The sequence below is a fragment of the Arachis hypogaea genome, chromosome 11, assembly GCF_003086295.3.
Source record: "Arachis hypogaea cultivar Tifrunner chromosome 11, arahy.Tifrunner.gnm2.J5K5, whole genome shotgun sequence".
NCBI classification, from domain to species: Eukaryota; Viridiplantae; Streptophyta; class Magnoliopsida; order Fabales; family Fabaceae; genus Arachis; species Arachis hypogaea.
The window spans coordinates 5,110,579-5,133,668 of record NC_092046.1 but is presented as its reverse complement, the minus strand read 5'-3'; the positions used below and the strand labels follow the sequence as shown (position 1 = coordinate 5,133,668).

Sequence of the window (23,090 nt, the reverse complement as noted above, 5' to 3'; positions counted from 1 at the left end):
TTTTTCAATACAAAGAAAACGGACCCTCCGAATTGGTATATAAAATATTTTTTCGAACACATGAGTTGGTATAAAAGAAAACGGACCCTCCGTGTTCCTGTACTCAACTCCCTCGGTCCGAGTTGTACTCCCCTAACACCACATGCAGGTAAAGCTTCTGTACTCTCCATAAAACTGCAAGACACCAACCTCTCCTCCATATTAAAAATAAAAAACCACAAAGTAACAGTCATTACATTATTTTGAAACTGTAATTTTTTATATATTTTTGAATAATATATAATGAGAAGTAATAAATATTCATTTTTGAATTGTTTTTTTGCCCAACTAAATTATATTATGTCAATGGTGTATTTTAAATATTATAATTATATTTCAATGTTAAGATAATTTTTAGACTTTTTTCTTTTTATTACAAACATTCCTTTCATACTCTTTCTGGTAAGATATTGCATCAATAAAATCACCAAAACAAACCTTGCAAAAAGTCAACATAACTTATCCTACTTTTTTCTTTGTTTTCTATCAACTAGCAAGTAGTCCTTCTATGCCTTATCAAAATCTTTTAACCCTTTTTAATGCTCATAAGTGCATGTTCATTATATTGGATTATATTCTCGTATAACATTAAATTAGATTAAATAATATCGATTGGAAAACGATAGTTTCACTTTCTTTCACATTTCCTCATATAGTTTACTCAAGAGAAAATAATGAATCACTGATGTGACCAAGGAGCATAGCACGATAAGAATTTGTGAAGGAAAATTAGTAACGCACTAATACTTCATTACTCATTTAATTTGAAAAGTTCATTGATATATTAATGTAATGAAATAATTATGTCCAAAATAAAATCTCATGAAGCCTTAGCTCAATCAAGTCAACATTTGCAACCGGATTTGGACCATCTCATAATTTTTTCATTTATTGTTGTCATGTTTCAAAATCTACTATTAATTTAATTTGTTTTAAAAAATAATAAATAAATTAATATATTTCGTATAGTTAATGGTGGAGATTAATATACAACCAAAAACATGAAAGAAGATAAATAATTTATAAGAATAAAAAGATAAATTAAATTCAACTTGTTAGTATTATTATGAAGTTATTTTTTTTAATTTAAATTGATAAAAAAATAATATAAATAGTGATATTTTTAATACGTACTCTCAAATAATAATTTCTTTTGAATTTGTTTAATTTTTTTTATAAGTCTTCTTTTATCATTTTATTTATTTTATGCTATTTTTCTTTTGTATGATATAATATCAAAGGTCTATGTTTGAACTTTGAAAGGTCTAAAATTTAATTTTTAGTAAATTTTAAAAGATAAAAAAATAACATAAGACAAAAAAAAAATATATATATATATATATATATAAAAATTAAATAAATAAAAAAGTATTATTTAAAAGAGTACGTTAAAAATATAATTATTTATATTTTTTATTAATTTAAATTTTTAAAATAAAATAATACAATGACAAGTATAATTATGCTGATTCAATTTTTAATCCAATAATAATGTTAAATTACTCAACTGATTCCTATGTATATAAATCATTCGCCAATATTTAAAAAAAACAAGAATCATTCTCCAGCCAATTAATTAATCAAAATATAACCTAACTTCTGTCGGCTTCAGTTTTCAATTCTACATTTGGGAAAAATCCGCATTAACACATATAAATAAAGTTATCAAAATCTCTAGTCTCTACTTAACTTATAAACTTCAAAATTTGTATAATTATGGATTTGCACAAGAGGTAAAAAAAAAAAAAAAAAGAATAAGGGAAAAAAGTAAAGGAAGAAGAACAAAAGGTCCCTATTACACTAAAAAGGTTGACATTGACCCTCGATTAACCCCATTTGGTTGAGTGGGCACGGCATCTGTCTCACCCAATCCTGAAAGACAAGCACTCACAAAGTTGTTCAAAAAAAGATACCCTCCTCAGTTACTATTGTTTTTCTTTTTTTTTTTCTTTTCTTCTGCTTGTTCAATTCCCTTTCCCTCGTAGTGATGAGGAAGAGGAGAGAATCTATACCCACCATGTTTTTATATTTTCATGATTTCATCCATGCCTAAATGACATGGGTCCCACCTCCACCACACCAAAAAGCACAACAATATCAAAAACATCATCGCCCAAACTCAACACAAACAAACCTCGCTATCTCACTTCTCTCTCTCCCATTCCTCCCTCCATTCTTCAACCTCTTCACCAACAAAACCCATTAACACACACCCCTCACACTACACTCATACCACTAATATCTTTATTTTTTGTTTATGCATTAGCTAGCCGGGGATGCCGACGCCGGTAAGCGCAGCAAGGCAATGCCTAACTGAAGAGGCGGCGCGTGCGCTTGACGCCGCGGTGACGGTGGCGCGTCGCCGAAACCACGCCCAGACTACCTCCCTCCACGCCATCTCTGCCCTTCTTACCCACCCCTCCGCCACCCTCCGGGATGCCTGTGGCCGCGCCCGCCGTACCATCGCCTGCGACCCCGCCCTTCAGTTCCGCACCCTGGAGCTCTCCGTCGGCATCTCCCTCGACCGCCTCCCCACCACCAGCAGCTCGAAGTCCTCCACCTCCTCCTCCTCCTCCGCCGGTGACGGACCTCCGGTATCGAACTCCCTCATGGCCGCCATCAAAAGGTCTCAGGCGAACCAGCGCCGAAACCCCGAAAACTTCCACTTCATGATCCTCCAACAACAACAAAACCAAAACAACAACCAAATCATTCCTCAAACCACGTCCACTTTGAAGGTTCCTTTCATTTTTTTACTTCATTTTACTACTACCTTCTTAAATACGTGGCAACTCACGTGCTGTTATCTTTGTGCAATAATAAAGAATGAATGAATAGACGATAATTTAGTCAGTTAAATTATTGATTTGATATCTGCAAATATTTACATTAGTATTTGTGCAATACAGGTGGAAATGAAACAATTCATGCTTTCGATCCTGGACGACCCAATCGTTAGCAGAGTCTTTGGTGAAGCTGGTTTTTCAAGCTACGATATCAAGCTCGCGTTATTGCAGCCTCCAATCGTCCAACAGCCAAACAGCAACAGTTTCTTGTACTCCCGGTTGAACCGACCGGTTTTTCTGTACAACATCGATCCCGGTAGACCTATTGGGCCGGGGTTGGGCCTTCCCTTGATGGGCTCAGACCAGAACTGCAGGAGGATCTTGGATGTTCTTGTGAAGAAGGAGAGAAGGAACCCGCTTTTGATGGGTGGGAACGCAAAGGGTGCTCTAAAGGGGTTCATGGATTTTGTTGAGAAGGGTAAAATGGGGATTTTGCCTAACGAGCTTAGTGGGTTGAGTGCGGTGTGTGTTGATAAAGAGATATGTGAGTACGTCATGGGGAATAAGAGTGAGGAAACGATGTTGTTTAGGTTGAAGGAAGTGGGGAGTATGGTGGCCAGGTGTTTAGGTGCTGGTGTGGTTGTTAGCTTTGGAGAAGTTGAGGTTCTTGTGAAGGACGAAGTGGTAAATTCCGTTGGGTTTGTTGTGGAACAGTTGAGCAGTTTGTTGGGGAATCATGGAGGGAAGGTTTGGTTGGTTGGTGTGGCGGGAAATTGTGAAGCGTATTCCAAGTTTCTGGGTTTGTTCCCAAATGTTGATAGGGATTGGGATCTTCATGTACTCACACTTACTTCTTCCTCTTCTTCTTCTGCCACCTCTTCTTCCAGGTGTGTTTTTTCTGTCACTTTTTTCTCTTTTTAATTTATTTACTTGATATTGGTTCATGCTAGCTACTTTGTCTTCATTGAAAAATACTTATTTTTTTTAAGTATATATAATATTTAAGCATAATAAATATAAAATTTATTAATAAATTTAATTTTAATGTAATATTATTTTTAATTAAGTAATGTCATATTAATAAAAATAACTATCTTTTATATTAATTGTGTAAATTATTATCAAAAAACGAATATAATTGTATGATTTTATAAGCATCAAAATTAAACTTTTTATTAATATACTAAATTTTTTGTCTTTGAATCAATAATATTCTCTTTTAAGAGAGAAATATATAAGAAGATTGTTATTAATATTATGATAATAATATTTGTGAGAATGTACGTTTTCGGTTTGTAACTTTATTTTTTTTAAAAAAAAAAAACCACTGTTGACATTTAAGAATGGAGTCTCTCGATGTAAATTTTATTTTAGCCTTCTTTAAAATTTGTATTTTAATCCTTTTATATTTTAAAATTAAATTTTAGCCCCAACAACAGAGTATTGGCAAGAATTAATAGTATCACTCGAATAAAAATTAAATAGAAGAAAGTTGTTAATTAATAGTAATAAATAACGATGTCTAAATTGAGTTAGATTTTTGTTAAGACCTTTTAGAAACCTTTTTGAATGAGGAAATTTTAAGGTTGTTTCATTCCGTTTGCACCTGCTTAATTTTAAGTTTTTAATAAGCACCGTATAAAATCTGTTTGTTTTGGTTTTTTGTTTTAATTCTAAGTGTAAAAGCTGAGGTTTGTTCATTTTAAATTTTCATAAGTCAACGTTAATATAGATTTGTTGTTGAGAAAATGAGAAATATTTATATAATTTGCTTTCTTTTATACTCATTTAAAACTTACTACTTTATCTCCATAAATAGAATATATAGTATTTTTAAATTTGAAGTAAAAGTTGCATTTATAAAAAATATATTATATAATTAAATTGTAACTTATGTTACTTAGGTGTGGGACAGCGATTTTTAGTTCTGAAAAGGATACCTATAACTTTCTTGCATTTTCATTCTCTCACTTTGGGCTTCAATCAGTTAGCATTTACATCCATATATTTTTTTTAAATCAATAAGAATGTTATAAAATTAATATTATAGATATAAATTGCTTGTGCACCTCATATGATATGAACCATATAAATATTAGTTCTACCTGCAGTCTTCTCTGGGAAATGCTGTGATAAATGAAATGGTGGTTCATTTTTTTGCAATCCTGGACCACAGTCTACAGGGCCCTCTTTTTTCCATTTTAGGATATAAATTTAGTAATTTTCAATCCGTATAAGATACCTAAAAGAGTGCCTTTTTTCGGACTCTTAATAATTGTAGGTATTTATTATACTGTCTAAAAATTTAGTTTTAGTTGTTTAAAAAAAATTTAAATATTAATATTTAATTTAAAAATATAAAACTTAATAAATTTTAAATATTTAAAATTTATTATAAAAAATAAACTAAATAAAAATTAGACATTAAATAATAAATTCTATAAAATTGGCCATAATTATATCTCCATCAGATTCAAATAGTAGTCTTTTGTGTAGTTGTTATGCATGTAGTGCCTATAATTGAGACTCCAATACAAAGGTGCTTCACTGGCTATATATAATACGTTAGGTACTTTTTCTAAGCTTTCAACATAAGATGGGGACCATTAAGAGTAATAATATTTGTACTGCGATTTATTATATTTTATTTTTTTATTTTTGTGAGTCATTTTAATATTTTAAAAAATATATAAAAAAATAATACATATAATATTTCTTCTTTTAAAAATTCAGATTATTATTTGTCTCCTCAAATGAGATAATCACATAGTCCAAAACTTGTAATATCATAGCTAGGTCCTACTAAACTGTATTTGTTTATTTGGTTGCAGCCTTAGCTGAATTATTAAACTGTATGTGACTTATTTTATATAATGATTTTATATTCTTGGTTTAATGTTAGTAAACTTAATTATCTACTGTACATATATACACATTTTTATTTTTAATATTGGATTAACAATGGTGATTTTTTAAACTGTGATCTACTGTGGTATTTTTTTAAAACGTGGGATGATTTAATTTACGAAATACAAAATCGGACCGTACGATTTTTAAGAGGCACAGAAATCGGACCGTTCAATTTTTAGGTAAAAAAAATCGGACCGTTTAATTTGTGTTTAAAAAATAAAAAAAAATTTGGAGTACACAAATCGGACCGTCCAATTTGTGTACTCCAAATTCTTTTAATTTTTTAAACGCAAATCGGTGGATTCGATTTGTGCACTCAAATTTTTAAAATTTTTTAAACACAAAAAATATAAAAAATTACCACGTTAAGACATAACACTCATCCTACTTCTATATCCAAGTTTTTTAGCCTATATATATATATATATATATATATATATATATATATATTGAAACCAACTAGTCACTGCTGATTAATATCCTTCTATTTACACTAACTCTTTAAATAGTTAACATGACACTTGCCTATATTTACTATCACTATACCATATACTAATTAAATAATTATCTAAAACGTCCTACAAATGCATAAAAAAACTAATGAGATTTGTGGTTGACACAATTTCTTTTAGTATAGTAGAGATAAAAAAAAAATAAACAAATAAATAAATAAATAAATTATCTCTTAGTAATAAAAAATATCTGTTTCTAATTATCTGCATCTTTCTTTGTATCAAAGAAATAATTCAAACATAATCAATTAACTTGGCTTAGTCTAATGGTCAACTCACTCGTCCACTTAAACAAGTGTTGGGAATTCAAATTCTATTTTGTGTATGCAATAAGCCAATTGATCAGCGGTAGACTCTTAAATAGAGTTCAAACTCGCGACGGATTAAATCTTTAACCTCTCGAGTCAGAGAATACCATGTACTAACTAAAAAAAATTTCAAACATAACCATATGGATAGCATTTGGTCCCAAAGATGAAGCACAAAATAGACACTACAAGGAGACAAAGATAATAATTTTGTCCCTCTTCAAATTATTTTTATTAATTTTATTTTTATGTTGGAGATTTTCAGTTGTACCTATTGAATTCTGAAAATAGAATTGATGTTAATAATGATCACCTTTAATGTGTGCAGCTTCATGGGGTCCTTTGTTCCACTTGGTGGTTTCTTCTCAACACCTTCCGAATTCAGAAGCAGTAGTAGCACCCTAATAAACCGTAACAACAATAATTCCCCATCTTCATCTTCATCATCGTCATCATCATCACCATCGTCATCTTTATTACTAAGCCGTTGTGACACATGCAATGAAAAGTATGAACAAGAAATGGTTGAGTTACTCAACAAGGTAGGTCATGGTGATAGTGGTGGTTACCCAACAAGCTTGCCCTGGTTACAAAGGGATCAAAATAAAGAAGCAATGGATTTGGCAAAGGTGGGTTTATTATTGATATAATCTAATGTTATAATGCATTCCCCTAGATTGTGTCCAAATGCATGCAGAGAGACATTCATCACATGCTCACACACTTGCATGCAACATGGTGGGGACAATACTTGTACTCACCCACTAACATAATTTATCATGAGGTATGCTGATGCCTACACTTAAATAAAATAAAAATAATTCTCAGAACTTTATTACAAACTTAACATTAATTATATATATATATATATGGTAATCACACGCCATATACTTTATAGAGTTTTAATTAGTGCATTGACAGTGTAAAGACAGTCATCAAATATGTTTAGATAATTTTTTAAGTAGTGGATTTAAAAAATAGTTATTTTCGCTAATGTAAATACTACATGATTGATTGTCTGTGTAAAACTCTTTTAGACTTTCAGTCCTGAAAGATAAGTTTTACATATATAGATTCAAATTTGTGTCTGCACTTATATATGAGATTGAACTCCATAATTTAAGTGCAGATCAATGAAGACAACACAAACTTGAATGGCAAGATCTTTGGATTGCAAAGGAAATGGAATGAAATTTGTCAACATGTTCATCACAAACATGAAACCTCTCCAACAAAAAGGTTCCCATTTGGTTCATCAGGTTTTAACCAAAGTACTATAAAAGTTCCATTATCCCTCAATGAGATCCAATATTCCAATCAAATTCCACAAATTTTAAATAAACAGAAGTTACCATTTTCTTCATCATCCCCGATTGGTTCTGTTGGTGTCAACAATGAAATAATTGAACAAGTTCCTCAGGTTTCTTGGCTTTCACCTTCTACCAAGGCTACAGTGAATAATGTTACCACAGATTTGGGGTTAGGAACTATGTATAATACATCAAATGCTCAAGAACCAAATACTCCAAAGGTACATGATCATAAGGGGAATCTTCGGCACTTGTCAGATTCTGTTTCAGCCGATCTTGAAGCCATGAATGAGGGTAGTACACATCAAATTGCTATATCTAAACGCTGCTCTGCTCCAACTTTCGAAGGGAAATTCAATTCGATCGATTTCAAGTCACTCCACAAGGTTCTCATTGAAAAGGTTGGATGGCAAGAAGAGGCCATATATGCTATCAATCGAGCTATTTCGCTTTGTAGCCCCGGTAAGCGTCACAGCTCATATATTAGAGCAGATACATGGCTTGCGTTTTTCGGGCCAGATCGAGTTGGAAAAAGGAAAATTGCTTTGGCAATTGCAGAGTGCTTGTTTGGTAACAGAGACAGCCTAATCTCTGTGGATTTGAGCTCGTTGGAAGGCTTGTATCCGTCCAACTCAGTTTTCGAATTCCAGAGTCCTTATTGCCATGATTCGCTTAAGAGGAAGACAGTTGTGGATTACATTGCTGGGGAGTTGGGTAAAAAGCCGAATTTGGTTATCTTTCTTGAGAATGTAGACAAAGCAGATTTGCTGGTGCAGAGTAGTTTGCTCAAAGCAATGAGAACAGGTAGGTTTCCATACTCACTTGGAAGGGAAATAAGCATCAACAATTCAGTGTTTATTGTATCCTCCGCCGTCTATAACCACGGCTCTGTCGCGTACGAGGAAGGGGCAAAAATGTTTCCAGAGGAAAGAATTCTCCAGGCCGAAAGATGTCAAATGAAATTGTTAGTTGGAAATGCTTTCGAGAATGTCGAAAAAATCGGCACGAAAAGTGTCAAGGTTGAACTGAGAAAAAAAGAGACATCAAAACCTTCAACATTTCTGAATAAAAGAAAATTAGTTCAAAGCAAAGTAACATCCAAGTCACAGAAATTATTCAAGGAAGCATCATGGTCTTGTTTTGATCTGAATATGCCTTTAGAGGAATCTGAAGAATGCACCAGTTCCAATGACTGTGAAGGCGAATCTGAAGTTGAAAACCATGAATCATGGTTACATGAATTCTGTGATCAGATCGATGTAAAAGTGGTCTTTAAGCCCTTTGATTTTGAGTCGCTTGTGGAGCAAGTAATCAAAATCATTGACATGAATTTCCAAAGGGTATTTGGATGTGAGCTTGTTCTTGAAATTGATTATGATGCCATGTCACAGATTCTTGCAGCTACTTGGTTATCAGAAAAGAAAAATGCAATGGAAAATTGGATTGAGCGTGTTCTTGGAAGAGGATTTGTTGAAGCAAAAAAGAAGTACCAAATTGAAGATAAGCTTGTGATCAAATTGGTTAAGTGTGAAAGCAATTTTGTTGAAGAACAAGATCTTGGATTGTTTCTTCCCGCTAGAATATTATTAAGTTAAAACAGAAAATTTTTTGTCCCTTATATGTATTTTGTTTGTAATTAATTGTAAAATGTAGCTTTTTCCCCTAGGATATATAGCATTTGCTAGTCAGTAACATTCTTCGGCTAATTACTCCCTGCAATATCCCACCCCTTTTTTTTCATTTTCTATCATCAAATTCTAATGATATTGTGGGCGGCCTCCTAGAATACGGCGGCTTACGAGCAAAGAAGGACGTGTTAACGGCCCTGTACTACTCACTTTGCTCGTCATTTCAGCCGTTGTCGCTCCACCGCCGCCATAGTTCAGGTTAGCTTAATTGAAACTAAATATAAACTTTCAAAACATTGGAACATTAAGAGAAAAATTAAAACTACACTTTTAAAATAGTAAGATCAAATTAAAATCGAATATTAAAAATAAAATTAATACTAAATATAAATTTTTGAACATAAAAAATATATAATTGTCGTCACATTAGCCTTCTTGGTTAACGGTGTTAATTTGCAAGAGTATAATAAAAATATATTTAAAACATGATAAAAAATATACTTAACATTAATCTATGGTTTTCTGATTTTTTACAACAATAAAATATAATAAAATACGCAAAAGATGCATGCATGTTAATCGTTGGTTTAGTAAAATAGAATCTCTTCTTTTTCATCTTATTAATTTTCCATTTGCAAAACAAAGCTCAAGAAAAAAGGAATTAAGAGTTCAGTTGAAATTTTTCTATTTTAAATAATCCGTTGTAATTTTTTTGACTTATGAATTTCTCAAGATTCAAAAAAAATTCATATATATTTTTTTAGACTAATAAACAAACTAAACCGATAGTTAAAATTTCAACATTTAATTTTATCTTTATATTGAATTAACAACTTTCAGAAGTCCATAAAAAAGTTTAAAATTCAAAACTCTTAACGCACTCTTTTAATTTTATTACGTACTCTCTCAATTTATTATTTTATTTTGATTAAAATTAAACAGGTGAGTTATAAACTCGTAAAAGTAAAAATATAACGTATATAATTATCATGAAAGTTCAATTTTATTCTATTAACATCTCATCTTTTGTATTTTAGGGTAACGTATATTACTCCAATCTCCAATCCTAAACACATTATTTCTAAATTAAATCAGAAATATTTATGTTAGAAATTAAAATAAAATCCGTTTCAAAGTACCGCCAATTTTTTTAGGTGAATTTTATGATGTAGAAAGAAAGATTCTTCAACATGTGTATGTTTATATTGTCAAAAGAGTAGTGTGACAAGTGTTTAAAAAGAGAGTAATTGAAAAGATAAGATTTGAAATATTGCAAGTAAAATGTAGTGTATTTTTCTTTTTCATTAATTTTTTATTTAAGTTAATAATTTTTCTTCTAACTCATGTTACTTTGAAAAAGAAAATTCAATTAATTATTTTTATTTACATAATAAATATCATCTGAAAATTTAATTTTTACGCACAAAAATTTATTAATATTTATTTTAAATTAAATTAATGAATGTATAATATATATTAAAAAATTATCATCTTTCTTCAACACACTTCTATGCCCTCAAAGAGAAACTAATCATATAGTTTTGTTAAATCTGTTCAAACGAGATACTTTTTTCGTTTAATAAAATAATAAATATTAAATATTCACTCAATAACATAGTTTATTCATTGTAAAAAATTAATAACTGAAGTATATTCCAATAATAAATATTAAATATTCACTAAAATATTCTAATAATAACTTGAAGTATTTAATTCTTTTTGACAATTTTTTTTAAATATTAATTATTAAAAGATTTTTCATTTTTAGTATTTGAAAAATTTTTTTAATTATTTTTTATAAACAATTGTAAATAGATATTTTAATGCAAACAAAATAACAAGATATCGTCTACATAATACCGAAAAATAACTATGTTTTCTTATATTTTTCTTGGTATCTACCATGTTTTTCTATATATCTGGTGTTATGAGTCACCAAAAAAATATGTCTGGTGTTTTACAAATTTTGGTTGCACATATTTTTAGTGAATTTAATTTTGATGTATTGATAATATAAAATATGTTTTACACAGTAGTGTAATTATATTTGGTCTTTTAGACGACAATAAACACTGTCTATAAAAAGTAATTATTTTTGTTAATGTAGTGTTACGTCATTAGATATAAATATAAAATTATTTTATACTAACACTATATTAAAATTAAATTTATTTTTAATTTCCCTTTATAACAAAAAGCAAAATTTCTTATTACAATTTTCATTCTTAAAAAAAATCAACTATTCCAAAATATATATTCTCTCTTTCTGCACCATAAAAATGGCAGTATTACAAATATTATTTTGACATCAATATTTTTTAAACAATTAAATATAAATTTTTTTTGTTTTATTAATTTAAAAAAATTTTAATATATAAATAATTAATAACAAACTATTTTTATGAGATGTCAAAAATATGTGGTGTTTGGATAATATTTTTTTATAAATATTTATATGTATCCAGAGTAATATTGACAAATATATTGATATAATATTTAAATTAGATATATATAAATATTACCGTTAATTTAAATGTATGTAAATACGTAAAGTTATATGTTTTTTTGTTGGTTAAAATATGTAAATACATTTTTATATTTGTGAAACTGAATATATCTAAGTCATCAAAAAAGAAAAAAAGTATATATTAAAATAAATAAATATTAATAAATTTTTGGAGAGAAAAAGTGTACATTCAAAAAGTTCAAAAATAAAAAAATCATACAAGGTCCAATATTATCTTTAATAATTAATTAACATAAATATAATTAGCCTATTTAATCAATACATTATTTACATGTTATATACGACAAAATACACTACATTTTACTTGCAACATGTCAAATCTTGTCTCTTCAACTCCTGACAACATCATTATTGCTCAAGAAGTCCTCCACTTTATGAAGAAGACTAAATCAAAGAAAGGCACACTGGCCTTTAAGATTGATCTGGAGAAAGCTTATGACAGAGTTGATTGGAGGTTTTTAGCTCATACCCTTAAGAGCTTTGGTTTTCCTATTCCTACACTTAATTTGATTATGAATTGTGTCACTGCTTCTTCCTTATCTATTCTTTGGAATGGGAGTCGTCTAAATGGCTTTACTCCTAGCCGAGGTCTTAGACAAGGAGACCCTATGTCACCCTATCTTTTTGTGTTGTGTATGGAGCGACTGGCATGCTTTATTAGTCATCAGGTTGATTTGGGCTTGTGGGAGCCGGTTGCTATTTCTAGAGGGGGACCAAGAATATCCCATTTAATGTTTGCGGATGACTTGCTTCTATTCTGTAAAGCTACAAAAAGACAAGTGCAAAATGTGATGTTGGTTTTAGAGACTTTTTGCAAAGCATCTGGGATGAAGATTAATGTGGAGAAGTCTAAAGCGCTTTGCTCCAAGAATGTCTCTGCAACAAGGAAAGAGGTTTTCACTGGGGTATCCTCTATCAGATTTGTCTAGGATTTGGGCAAGTATCTTGGAGTTACCCTTAGCCATTCTAGAGTGACTCGTTCAGCTTTCAATGGTGTCCTGGATAAGATTCGGAGTAGGCTAGCAAGCTGGAAAGGGAGTTTACTCAATCGGGCTGGTAGACTCTGCTTGGTTAATTCTGTTGCCGCTGCTATTCCCACGTACCAGATGCAGGTCTCTATTTTTCCCAAAGGAATCATTAGTAAATTGGAGTCTATGATGAGGAATTTTCTTTGGAAAGGACAAGTTGATGGAAGAGGATTGAATCTTGTTAGTTGGAAGGTACTGGTTACTCCCAAAAAATATGGAGGTTTGGGGATTAGAGATCCTTATTGTGTAAATATTGCTCTTCTTGGGAAGCTAGTTTGGACTTTTTTTCAGCAGCCAAACAAGCTATGGGTCCAATTATTGGATGCCAAATACCGATCATCTCTATATGACTGTTTTAGTTATCCTAAGAACAAGGACTCTCCCATTTGGAGGTGTCTTTGCAAGGCTTGGAAAGTGTTGAAGGATGGGTTTGCTTGGTGTATTGGAGATTTGAACCAGAATTTTTGGTTTTCTAGCTGGAGGAGAGAAGGACGGTTATCTAATGAGATGGATTATGTCCACATTTCTGATTCGAATCTCCGGATACAGGATATTTGGTCGGTTGGTAGGTGGCATTTGGATACTCTTTATTCTCCTTTATCTCAAAATCTGAAAGATAATATTCTCTCTTACAATCCAGATGAACAAGCAGGTCCGGAAGTGGGTTGGTATTGGAGTGGGTCTGCTGCCAAAGTCTATGACTCACGCAATGGTTACTTGTGGTTGTGTAAGCAGCTGTTTGGTTGGGAGGAGAGGGAGAATTGGCTTTGGCTTTGGCGTCAGCTTGTTCCGGAAAAGCATAAGTTTTTGGCTTGGTTGTGTCTTAAGGAGGCTCTTCCTACTGCAAGTTTTCGCTTTAGAAGAGGGATGTTGTCATCGGATAGGTGTCCAAGATGTCTTTCTAGCCAGGAATCGGTTATACATTGTATTCGGGATTGTCCAAAAGCTCAGCTTGTCTGGCAAAGGTTGGATATTCCTTGTCATCCTTTGGATTTAAAGAACTGGTTCTTGTATCATAGCAGAGAGCACCCGTTCAAGTTCTTTTCGGGACTTTGGTGGATATGGCGAGTAAGGAATAACGACATCTTTAATCCCCATAAAACTTGGCCTCCGGAAAAAGTCATTTGTCTGGCATTAACTTCAAAAAAGGAGCTTAGAAATATTTTTGAATTACAACGTATGTCCCTTCCCTCTACTCTAAATGGTTTTTGGAATCCCCCATCCATTGGTACTTTTAAGATTAATTGTGATGCTAGTTATTTTGGTTCGGGTGATAGTGTTGGTTTTGCTTGTGTTATTAGAGATTGTAATGGGAGCTGGCAAAGGGGGTGTTTGGGAATGATTGAGAGTAATAGTATTCTTCAAGGAGAATTGTTTGCTATTTGGAGAGGATATCTCTTAGCTTGGGATGTGGGTCAACCAGATGTTATTTGTGAGACGGATTGTGTGGAAGCATTTAATCTTGTTACTCAAGATGGTTTTGGGTTTATTGATCCACTGGTGCTCAAAATAAGAGATATCATGCATTGGAATTGGCGTGTTGACTTTCGTTTGATTATGAGAGATGCAAACACGGTGGCAGATACTATGGTAAAGATGGCGATGAAGTTACAACTTTCGCATGTGGAGCTTCTTTCACCTTGGGAGGAGTTTAAGAGTAGTCTTAAACGGGACTGTCCCTCTATTTAAGCAGTTCCTTGTTTTGTTTCTTTTGTTTTTCTTTGTTTAATTTATTTCAGTCACCAAAAAAAATTACTCTCTTTCTAAACACTTGTCACACTACCTTTTTGACAACACAAATATACACATGTAAAAAAATTTTTCTTTCTACATCATAAAATTCACCTTCTTTCTATTATAAAAAGAGAGGACTAATTGATGAGAAATCAAAGTTATATACGTCAAAAAAAATATAAGGAAGATGATAAGCCAATAATAAGATCTTAGTTAAAATTTAAAAGGCAAATAAATAGAAGCTACCATTTTATTCATCATCCCTCAATGAGATCCAATATTCCAATAAAATTCCACAAATTTCAAATAAACATAAGTTACCATTTTCTTCATCATCCCCTTTTGGTTCTATTGGTGTCAACAATGAAATAATTGAACACGTTGCTCAAGTTTCTTGGCTTTCACCTTCTACCAAGGCCATAGTGAATAAATTTACCACATGTTTGGGGTTATGAAATATGTATAATACATCAAATGCTCAAGAACCAAATATTCTAAAGGTACATGATCATAAGGGGAATCTTCAGCACTTGTCAGATTCTGTTTCAACTGATCTTGAAGCCATGAATGAGGGTAGTACACACCAAATTGTTATATCTAAGCCCTGCTCTGCTCCAACTTTCGAAGGAAAATTAAATTCGATCGATTTCAAGTCATTCCACAAAGTTCTCATTGAAAAGGTTGGATGGCAAGAAGAGGCCATACATGCTATCGAGCTATTTCGCTTTGTAGCCTCGGTAAACGTCACAGCTCACATATTAGAGCAGATACATGGCTTGCTTTTTTTTGGGCCAGATCGAGTTGGAAAAAGGAAAATTGCTTTGGCAATTGCAGAGTACTTGTTTGGTAACAGAGATGGCCTAATTTCTATGGATTTGAGCTAGTTCGAAGGCTTGTATCCGTCTAACTCAGTTTTCGAATTCCAGAGTCCTTATTGCCATGACTTATTTAAGAGGAAGACAACTGTGGATTACATTGCTGGGTAGTTGGGTAAAAAGCCGAATTTGGTTATCTTTCTTGAGAATGTAGACAAAGTCGATTTTCTGGTGCAGAGTAGTTTGCTCAAAGCAATGAGAACAGGTAGGTTTCGTACTCATTTGGAAAGGAAATCAGCATCAATAATTCAGTGTTTATTGTATCCTCCGCCATCTATAATAGCTGCATCAACGGCTCAGTCGCTTATGAGGAAGGGAAGGGATTTTCCTGAGGAAGGAATTCTCCAGGCTAAAAGATGTCAAATGAAATTGTTAGTTGGAAATGCTTCTGAGGATGTCACACTAAAGGTGTCAAGGTTGAACTAAGAAAAAAAGAGACATCAAAACTTTAATATTTCTGAATAAATGAAAATTAGTTCAAAGTAAAGTAACATCCAAGTCACAGAAATTATTCAAGGAAGTATGATGGTCTTGTTTTGATCTAAATATGCCTTTAGAAGAATCTAAAGAATGCACCAATTCCAATGATTGTGAAGGCGAATCTGAAGTTGAAAACCATGAATCATGGTTGCATGAATTTTGTGATCAGATTGATAAAAAAGTGTTCTTGCACCCTTCGACTTGTATTTAAAAAATTAAAAAAATTGGAGTAAATTTGTCTACTCCAAATTTTTAAAATTTTTTAAATAGAAATCAAACCCTCCGATTTGTGTACTCAAAAATCGGACGGTCTGATTTTTACTCCTAACACTACAGTTGCGTAAAGCACCTATACACTCCATAATTACGTACTACACTATTTCTCCTTCTACATTTAAATTAAAAAGTGTTTCTTTTACTGGTTACATGCAAAAATTTAATAAAATTACTGCCCTAAATTTTTCCATAATTCTAATCTATGATAATTTTTTTCAACTTAAAAGCGCTAAATTTTTGCAATTTTCAACTCAAAAAATATATTAACATATTCATTGAACTCATCTATTAGCTAAAAAAATAAGTTTCCTTAATCTTGTGAAAGGTGAGACAAGTGAACAAGTTGTTACCTGTCAGACCGGTCTGATGGCACTTTTCAATAACTCAGTCCACCTGAATTATGTCAGCCACCTTCTCCAAATTGCCATAGAGACCGTTGTAAAACCTCATCACATGCTTAACATCATAAGCATTTCTCCCTAACATCATAAGCAAACTCCTCCAACCACATCGGAAGAACATCCTACGTCAAAATCTTCACCAAGTATCTAATATCATAAATACCATGAAATGTCACCCATGTCAATGCTTTGTTGAACAGCTCGGATGCTGCTACCAGTTTCGCAAAATAAACCGAAGAAATTTTGGCTACTACATTACGTGCAAAGTCGATGTCCTGGCTACATAGGAGTACCACAGAGTCCTTTGCATGCATGAATGTCACGCATGAGGTTGATCTCGAAAATTGAACTGCCAGATGTACTTACTTCTGTTGTTGATTCCTAGGTTAGGGAGGTTTTTGTGCTAGTCTAGCAGAGTCAGTCCAAGCTGGATAATTTTAAGCGCGCCTACATTGGTGTTCACGACTTGGTAAGTTTCTTCTGGGACGAGACTTCGGTAGTTCTTGTTGGGGGACTGGATGGCTATGCCAGAAAATTCAGTCAATGGAGACAAATTAATATTTGTGAATGAGGCTGCTTATCAATTGGAACTCGAAATCAACATCGACAGCCGACACTTGCCTAATCACAATCAAACTGTTGGGACTAGACTCTAGAAGTGACAGTACGTAGTTCTATAAACCTTGGTTGCGTAGCATGCTGAAATGTCGTAAAACCAACGAACATGGACAGTGGCACCAAAACACTCTCGGTCTTTGTCATTCTTGCATATACGTCATCATGCTCTTCCTAATTTTATTAACATAAAGTTTTATTGTAAATATAACTACATATTAATCTTCAAAGCAAATATAAACCAGAATAAAATTATATTGTATTATTACTGTGCAATTATATGAATAAAATATTGATAATGAAAAGATAAATGAAAAAGTGTTAAGATCAGACTTACTTGCTTAATCAAATATTAGCGATCCTGAAAAGTAAATGCAGAACTTTTGTTTTTTAACCCACTCTTAAACTTTTAGAAGCTGAATAAAAAGATAGAACAAAGTATGATTATTGATCACCTAGAGAAGAATAGACGAGGAAACCAAGAGTTTTAGAACTTAACCGTTTATTTAATGTGAATAATGACAACATTAAAGATTTAGATTTATTAATTGCAAACTGATTTTTTTTAATTTTATTATTACTAGACTTGATTTGCTTTGATTTAATTTAACGCAAATGTAATTATTTAATCGATTCTATTATTAAAAACAATGGTGAAAATATTTAAGTGATCATTCTATTTATTAAATTTAACTATTAAATGTTCTAGAGTGATCAACATATACAATTTCGATATAACAATACTTAAAAAAAAAAACGTTTTTCCCCCTCTAAATAAGCCTTTCAAAACGCATACAAATTCAAAATATTATTGTCCAAAGGATCACCTAAACATAGTAATGTCCTAATAAAAACATATGAAATACGTTGAGTGAATAAATTTGTTTTATTTAAGTGTTACATATTTATATGGCAGCATATGTATGGTCCGAGCATGAATTACATGACATTAAACTGTTCATGTGTTAACATGGTGGAGTAGTTGTTGCTCGAAGAATCCTTCACAAGAGAACTAACCCAAGACACATCTAGTTCATCAATAGCATCCTCCGCCAGCTCCGGAGTCGCAACAAGATTAGCAGTGCTTCGAAAGGCGAAAGAATTTGACTTGTTCATTTTGTTAAACTCATCTCTGCGAATGGACCAATCTAATTTTCCATCAGGGGAACCCCAACCAAACAAGGTAGACGACGATGATTCCATGCCTATGGAGTTTTTCGAAGGAGAAGGAATCTCGCTCGGACTCCGCAAAGAGACGCCACCACCGGAAAGATCCAGGCCGTATGCCGCCGGCGATCCAATGACTTTTGAATGTGAAGGAGAATAGTTGGAAGCACTTCCCCAAATATTAGTCGGAGACGGAACCGGAGAAGCGAAAGACGGACTCGTAGGCAACGAGTTTCTCCAGGTGGAAGAATTGGGAGATAATGCTGATGAAACCATCTCTTCCATCATAAGCTTTTGCATCAGTCGCCGGCTTTCGAGGCCGATCGACTGGATGTCAAGATTAACATCTCTAGCGCTGAGGGCTAGGTTTAGCCTGCTTTTGGGAAGCTTAGCTTGAGGAGCTTGCCACACCGGTGAAGATCCAGATCCACCACCATCTGGTGACGATAAGGATGAACAAATGTCCAATGAATTAGCGCCACCTGGCGAATAAGAAGTGGGAGAAGGCAATGCAGAGCCAGAACAAGCATACAGAGGACGTAATTCTTCTGGCTTGTGCGCGAAGAAACACACTCTTCTAGTACATGCCATCTCGTCCTTGCACAGCCTTGTTCTGTATTGAGCCGGGTGAAGCCAGCACTCGAAGATTCCATGCGCGTATTCGCAGGAATCTCCTTTGCTGCAGCTCCCTTTCCGGAACTCCGGACAGGGAACGCAGCTGTACTGGTATTTCCTCGGGTCGCGCCTCTTGGCATTCTCGCCGGGATGCGCGAAAGGACACTCTGTCCAATCGTGTGAATACGCTCTCGAACATGGTTTCACTTTGAAGGTATACATTCTAAACTCGTCCGTGCTATATATACCGTTCTTTATGTCCGGTAGCGAGTGGTCCACCGGAAACTCTTTATACCGAGGAGACACCGGAAACTCTGCCGTACCAGCAGCTACCTTGCCTCTCTCGTTCAAGCTTGATGATATTCCAATCGATGTTGCCTCCTTCTTATATACATTGTTCGCCCCTTCTAGAAGCGATTGTACGGCCTTCTTTCTTGTGTTGTAGACGGACGGCATGGAGACAACCAAGTCGTAGCACCGGTTGCCTCTGGCATCCACGGCGTTAGGATTCGCTGAAGATTCAAGCAACAACTTGATAATTTGGGCGGAGGCTGGGGAGGCTCCGTCCACGGCGCAGTGGAGCGCCGTGGCTGAATCCGAGCCGCAAGATTTGTTGACATCAGCTTTGCCTGTTTTGAGAATGTAAGACAAGACATTCTTGCTGCCAAACATTGCAGCTATCATAAGAGGGTTTCTCTCTTCATATCCAACTTCCTTTGTTCCAATTCTCCTACCATACCATAATCCAGTCTCACCAACGTTATGGCCCTCTTTCTCAATAGCTTCCTTGAACGCTGTTACATCATCTGAGGCTGAAAACTCAAGCAATGCAGAGATTCTGTGGTGCAACCCTTCTTGACAAGTCTTATTATTAATCTTGGATTCCATTGTGTGTCTGATTTTCTTGACAGAATCTGTAAGAAAATCAGAGCTGATAGAACAGGCTTGCTTCAATGTGACATGAAAGAAAGGGACAGGATTTTCTGAATTTTAAAGCGTATGAGACTTTGTTATTAGATTCTGATTCAGTACAACAAAAAAAACCAATTAAGATGATGCCCTAGAGGAAAGAGAGATGTTTGTAGCCGTTTTGTGAATTGTGAAATGTAATTTGGCAACTCACGATGATTCGCAACAAGCTAACGGAGTATTTGTTTTGTAATTTTCATGATAAATGTTTCAACGTTCTAACGAGAAAATTCTAAAAATAAACATACACCGAAAAACTGTTGCAAAACCAACCTGTTCCTAGTTATGTTGTTATGTTTGACAGTGAAAAAGATAGAGCATACTGTTGTTTCACAGTACGATTTTGGTTATTTCCTGCATAGTAACAATTGTGCTCTCCATGCATGGTCCCAACATAAAAAAGCTGGAATTTTTTAAAAATAAATAAATCACATTTGGCACTATATACTCTTGTTTTTATTTTTCATGTTTTACCGTACGGGTTAGGACTTAGGAGATAAACGAAACAATTTTTAACCTAAAGTCGTATTAACGCGTGTACATAATAACCAAAGAGAGCTACCCCTATATTGACTTTTGAGTACTTTTTGTTTTTATAATGTATATCATATATTATTCAACTATATTAAATATACACTAAAATAGTTGTTAATATAAAATATATATTAAAATATAAAATATATATAAAAAATAAATTAAATTATATATTTTTATATATAAATATATAATGATTAATTTTAATAATTAATTTTATTATATAAATAATATTTTTATGTGGTATTATATAATTTTAGAAATTACTTTTGTTATTTATCCATTAAATAAATGTGACTTCAAATAGAATTTTATCATACTAGATATATATTAAAATTAGTCATTAATATAAAATATATATTAAAAATAAATTAAATATATATATATATATATATATATATATATATAAATACATAATAATTAATTTTAGTGTACAATAATATCTTTAAATAAAATTCACAAAATCATATCTTATTTAAATGACGTTTAATAAATTATCATAATATTCTATATTATCATCGTATTCTCGTCATCGTCATCATCATTGTCGTTGTTATTATCTTCATCGTTATATTTTTTTTGGGAAAAACTAAGAAGTAAATATTTTTAACGAAAGAAATATAAAAAGTTAGTTAGTGTTGCTTCAATTATAAGATAAACATTAAAAAATTATATTTTACATGATTGAAATAAACGAATAATTTATATGATTGAAATAAATGGATTCTAATATTATTCAATTGCAACTTTTATAAAAAATAACTTATATTTTGGTCTTCTTTTATTTCTATATAATTCTTTGGGATTTACAGGGATTACATAAGTAGTAATGGAGTAATATTTAAAATCATTTATTTTAATCATGTATTTCTATAGAAAAGATAAAAAAAAAAGTTACTTTTAGTATTTACTGTCAGCATATATTAAGAGAAAATGGTATAACAATTAAATTCTCTTAATTTTATTGGAATATAGTGGAAGAAGACATATTCCAAACTTTAAAAAAAAAATTTGTTGGAAATAGAATTTTAAAAAATTTTAACCACATCAATATCTGTCTAGTGCCAAAAGTCCCAGATGTGAGCGATATGATTTAGATAAGGTCTATCAGTTTGTCTTCTATTGTCTACAAAATCATTTCAAAGATGCTGTCCACAGATTTCAAAAGCATATGAATAAAGTAATTAGTCTTACTCAGAGTGCATTCTTAAAAAGTAGACTTATTTCTGATAATATTCTTATAACACACGAATGTATGCACTACCTTAAACAAAAAGAGCGAGGTTTGGAATACGAAATGACACTTAAGCTTGATATGATTACAGCCTGACAGGGTGAAGTGGCATTTTTTATGGTTTATTATGAAGAAGTTGAGATTTGAATCGAGATTCATCGACTGAATTCATGAATTGATGATAACCGTTTTTTACTCTGTTATTGTGGAAGGTCAATCATATGGTTTTTCTAAACCAAATAGAGACATCCATCAAGGTGACCCTCTATCCCCTTTTCTTTTCTTATTATGTGCAGAAGGACTTTCTTTCTTGCTACACAAAGTAGAACAAATAAAATAGTCTCATTTGAAAAATTCAGATAAATAGAAGATGCCCAACTATAAATCACTTGCTATTCACTGATGATTTCATTCTATTCGATAAAGTCTCAAAAAATAGTTGTGCCTCTATTCTAAAATTATTGGAATCTTATAAGAGTTTCAGTGGGTAAAAGGTTAATCTTAATAAATCGGCCTTATTGTTTAGTAATAACATTTCAGTGCCGATTAGAACCTCCCTAATAGTCCAGTTGAATATTTCTCACATAGGCACCCAGGATAAATATTTATGTCTACCTTTTCTTACCAATAGCTCTAAGAAAACCACTTTCAACTCAATCAAAGATAAGGTTCTCAAAAGGGCACAAAGATGGAAAACGTGCTTGTTATCTAATGGAGGAAGACAGGTATTACTGCAAACAGTTGGTGAAGCCATACCAATATACACCTTGTCATGTTTTAAACTTTCGGATAGCCTACTAAATAAAATTTATAATATTCTAACCTAGTTCTGATGGGGAAGTAAGGTTTTGAAATGCGAATGGTATGAATTAGTTGGGATAAGGTGACTAAGCCTAAAAAAAGCAGGCTTTGTTTCAAATATCTCAGGGCTTTGTTTTAATTATATCCTTATAGTAGAAGTAAGAAACTTACCTTATTGGGGTTGGCAAAATATTCTTGAAGGGAGGCGAGTTGTAGAAAAAGACATTAGTTGGAAAGTAAGTTCTAGTGATATCCGAATCTTCAGTGAATCATAGCTCCCTCCTCCTTATCCCTTCACTGTTCCACCATCTGCGGCACTGCTATTAGATAATTACCATCTG

The 23,090-nt window shown here is 32.6% G+C and overlaps 2 protein-coding genes across 2 annotated transcripts; one reads left to right on the top strand and one right to left on the bottom strand.

The window, feature by feature from the left end:
* The first annotated feature begins 1,907 nt into the window (after positions 1-1,907).
* LOC112720005 (protein SMAX1-LIKE 7) lies at positions 1,908-9,584 on the top strand. The gene is made up of 4 exons (XM_025770786.3): positions 1,908-2,777; positions 2,949-3,712; positions 6,884-7,184; positions 7,685-9,584. The coding sequence occupies exons 1-4, from the start codon at positions 2,316-2,318 to the stop codon at positions 9,458-9,460; spliced, it is 3,303 nt and encodes a 1,100-aa protein (XP_025626571.1). The 5' UTR covers positions 1,908-2,315; the 3' UTR covers positions 9,461-9,584.
* Positions 9,585-18,292: 8,708 nt separating this feature from the next.
* LOC112720003 (zinc finger CCCH domain-containing protein 66-like) lies at positions 18,293-20,362 on the bottom strand. The gene has a single exon (XM_025770785.3). It carries the CDS (start codon positions 20,097-20,099, stop codon positions 18,369-18,371), a length of 1,731 nt encoding a protein of 576 aa, XP_025626570.1. The 5' UTR covers positions 20,100-20,362; the 3' UTR covers positions 18,293-18,368.
* Between the last annotated feature and the right edge of the window lie 2,728 nt (positions 20,363-23,090).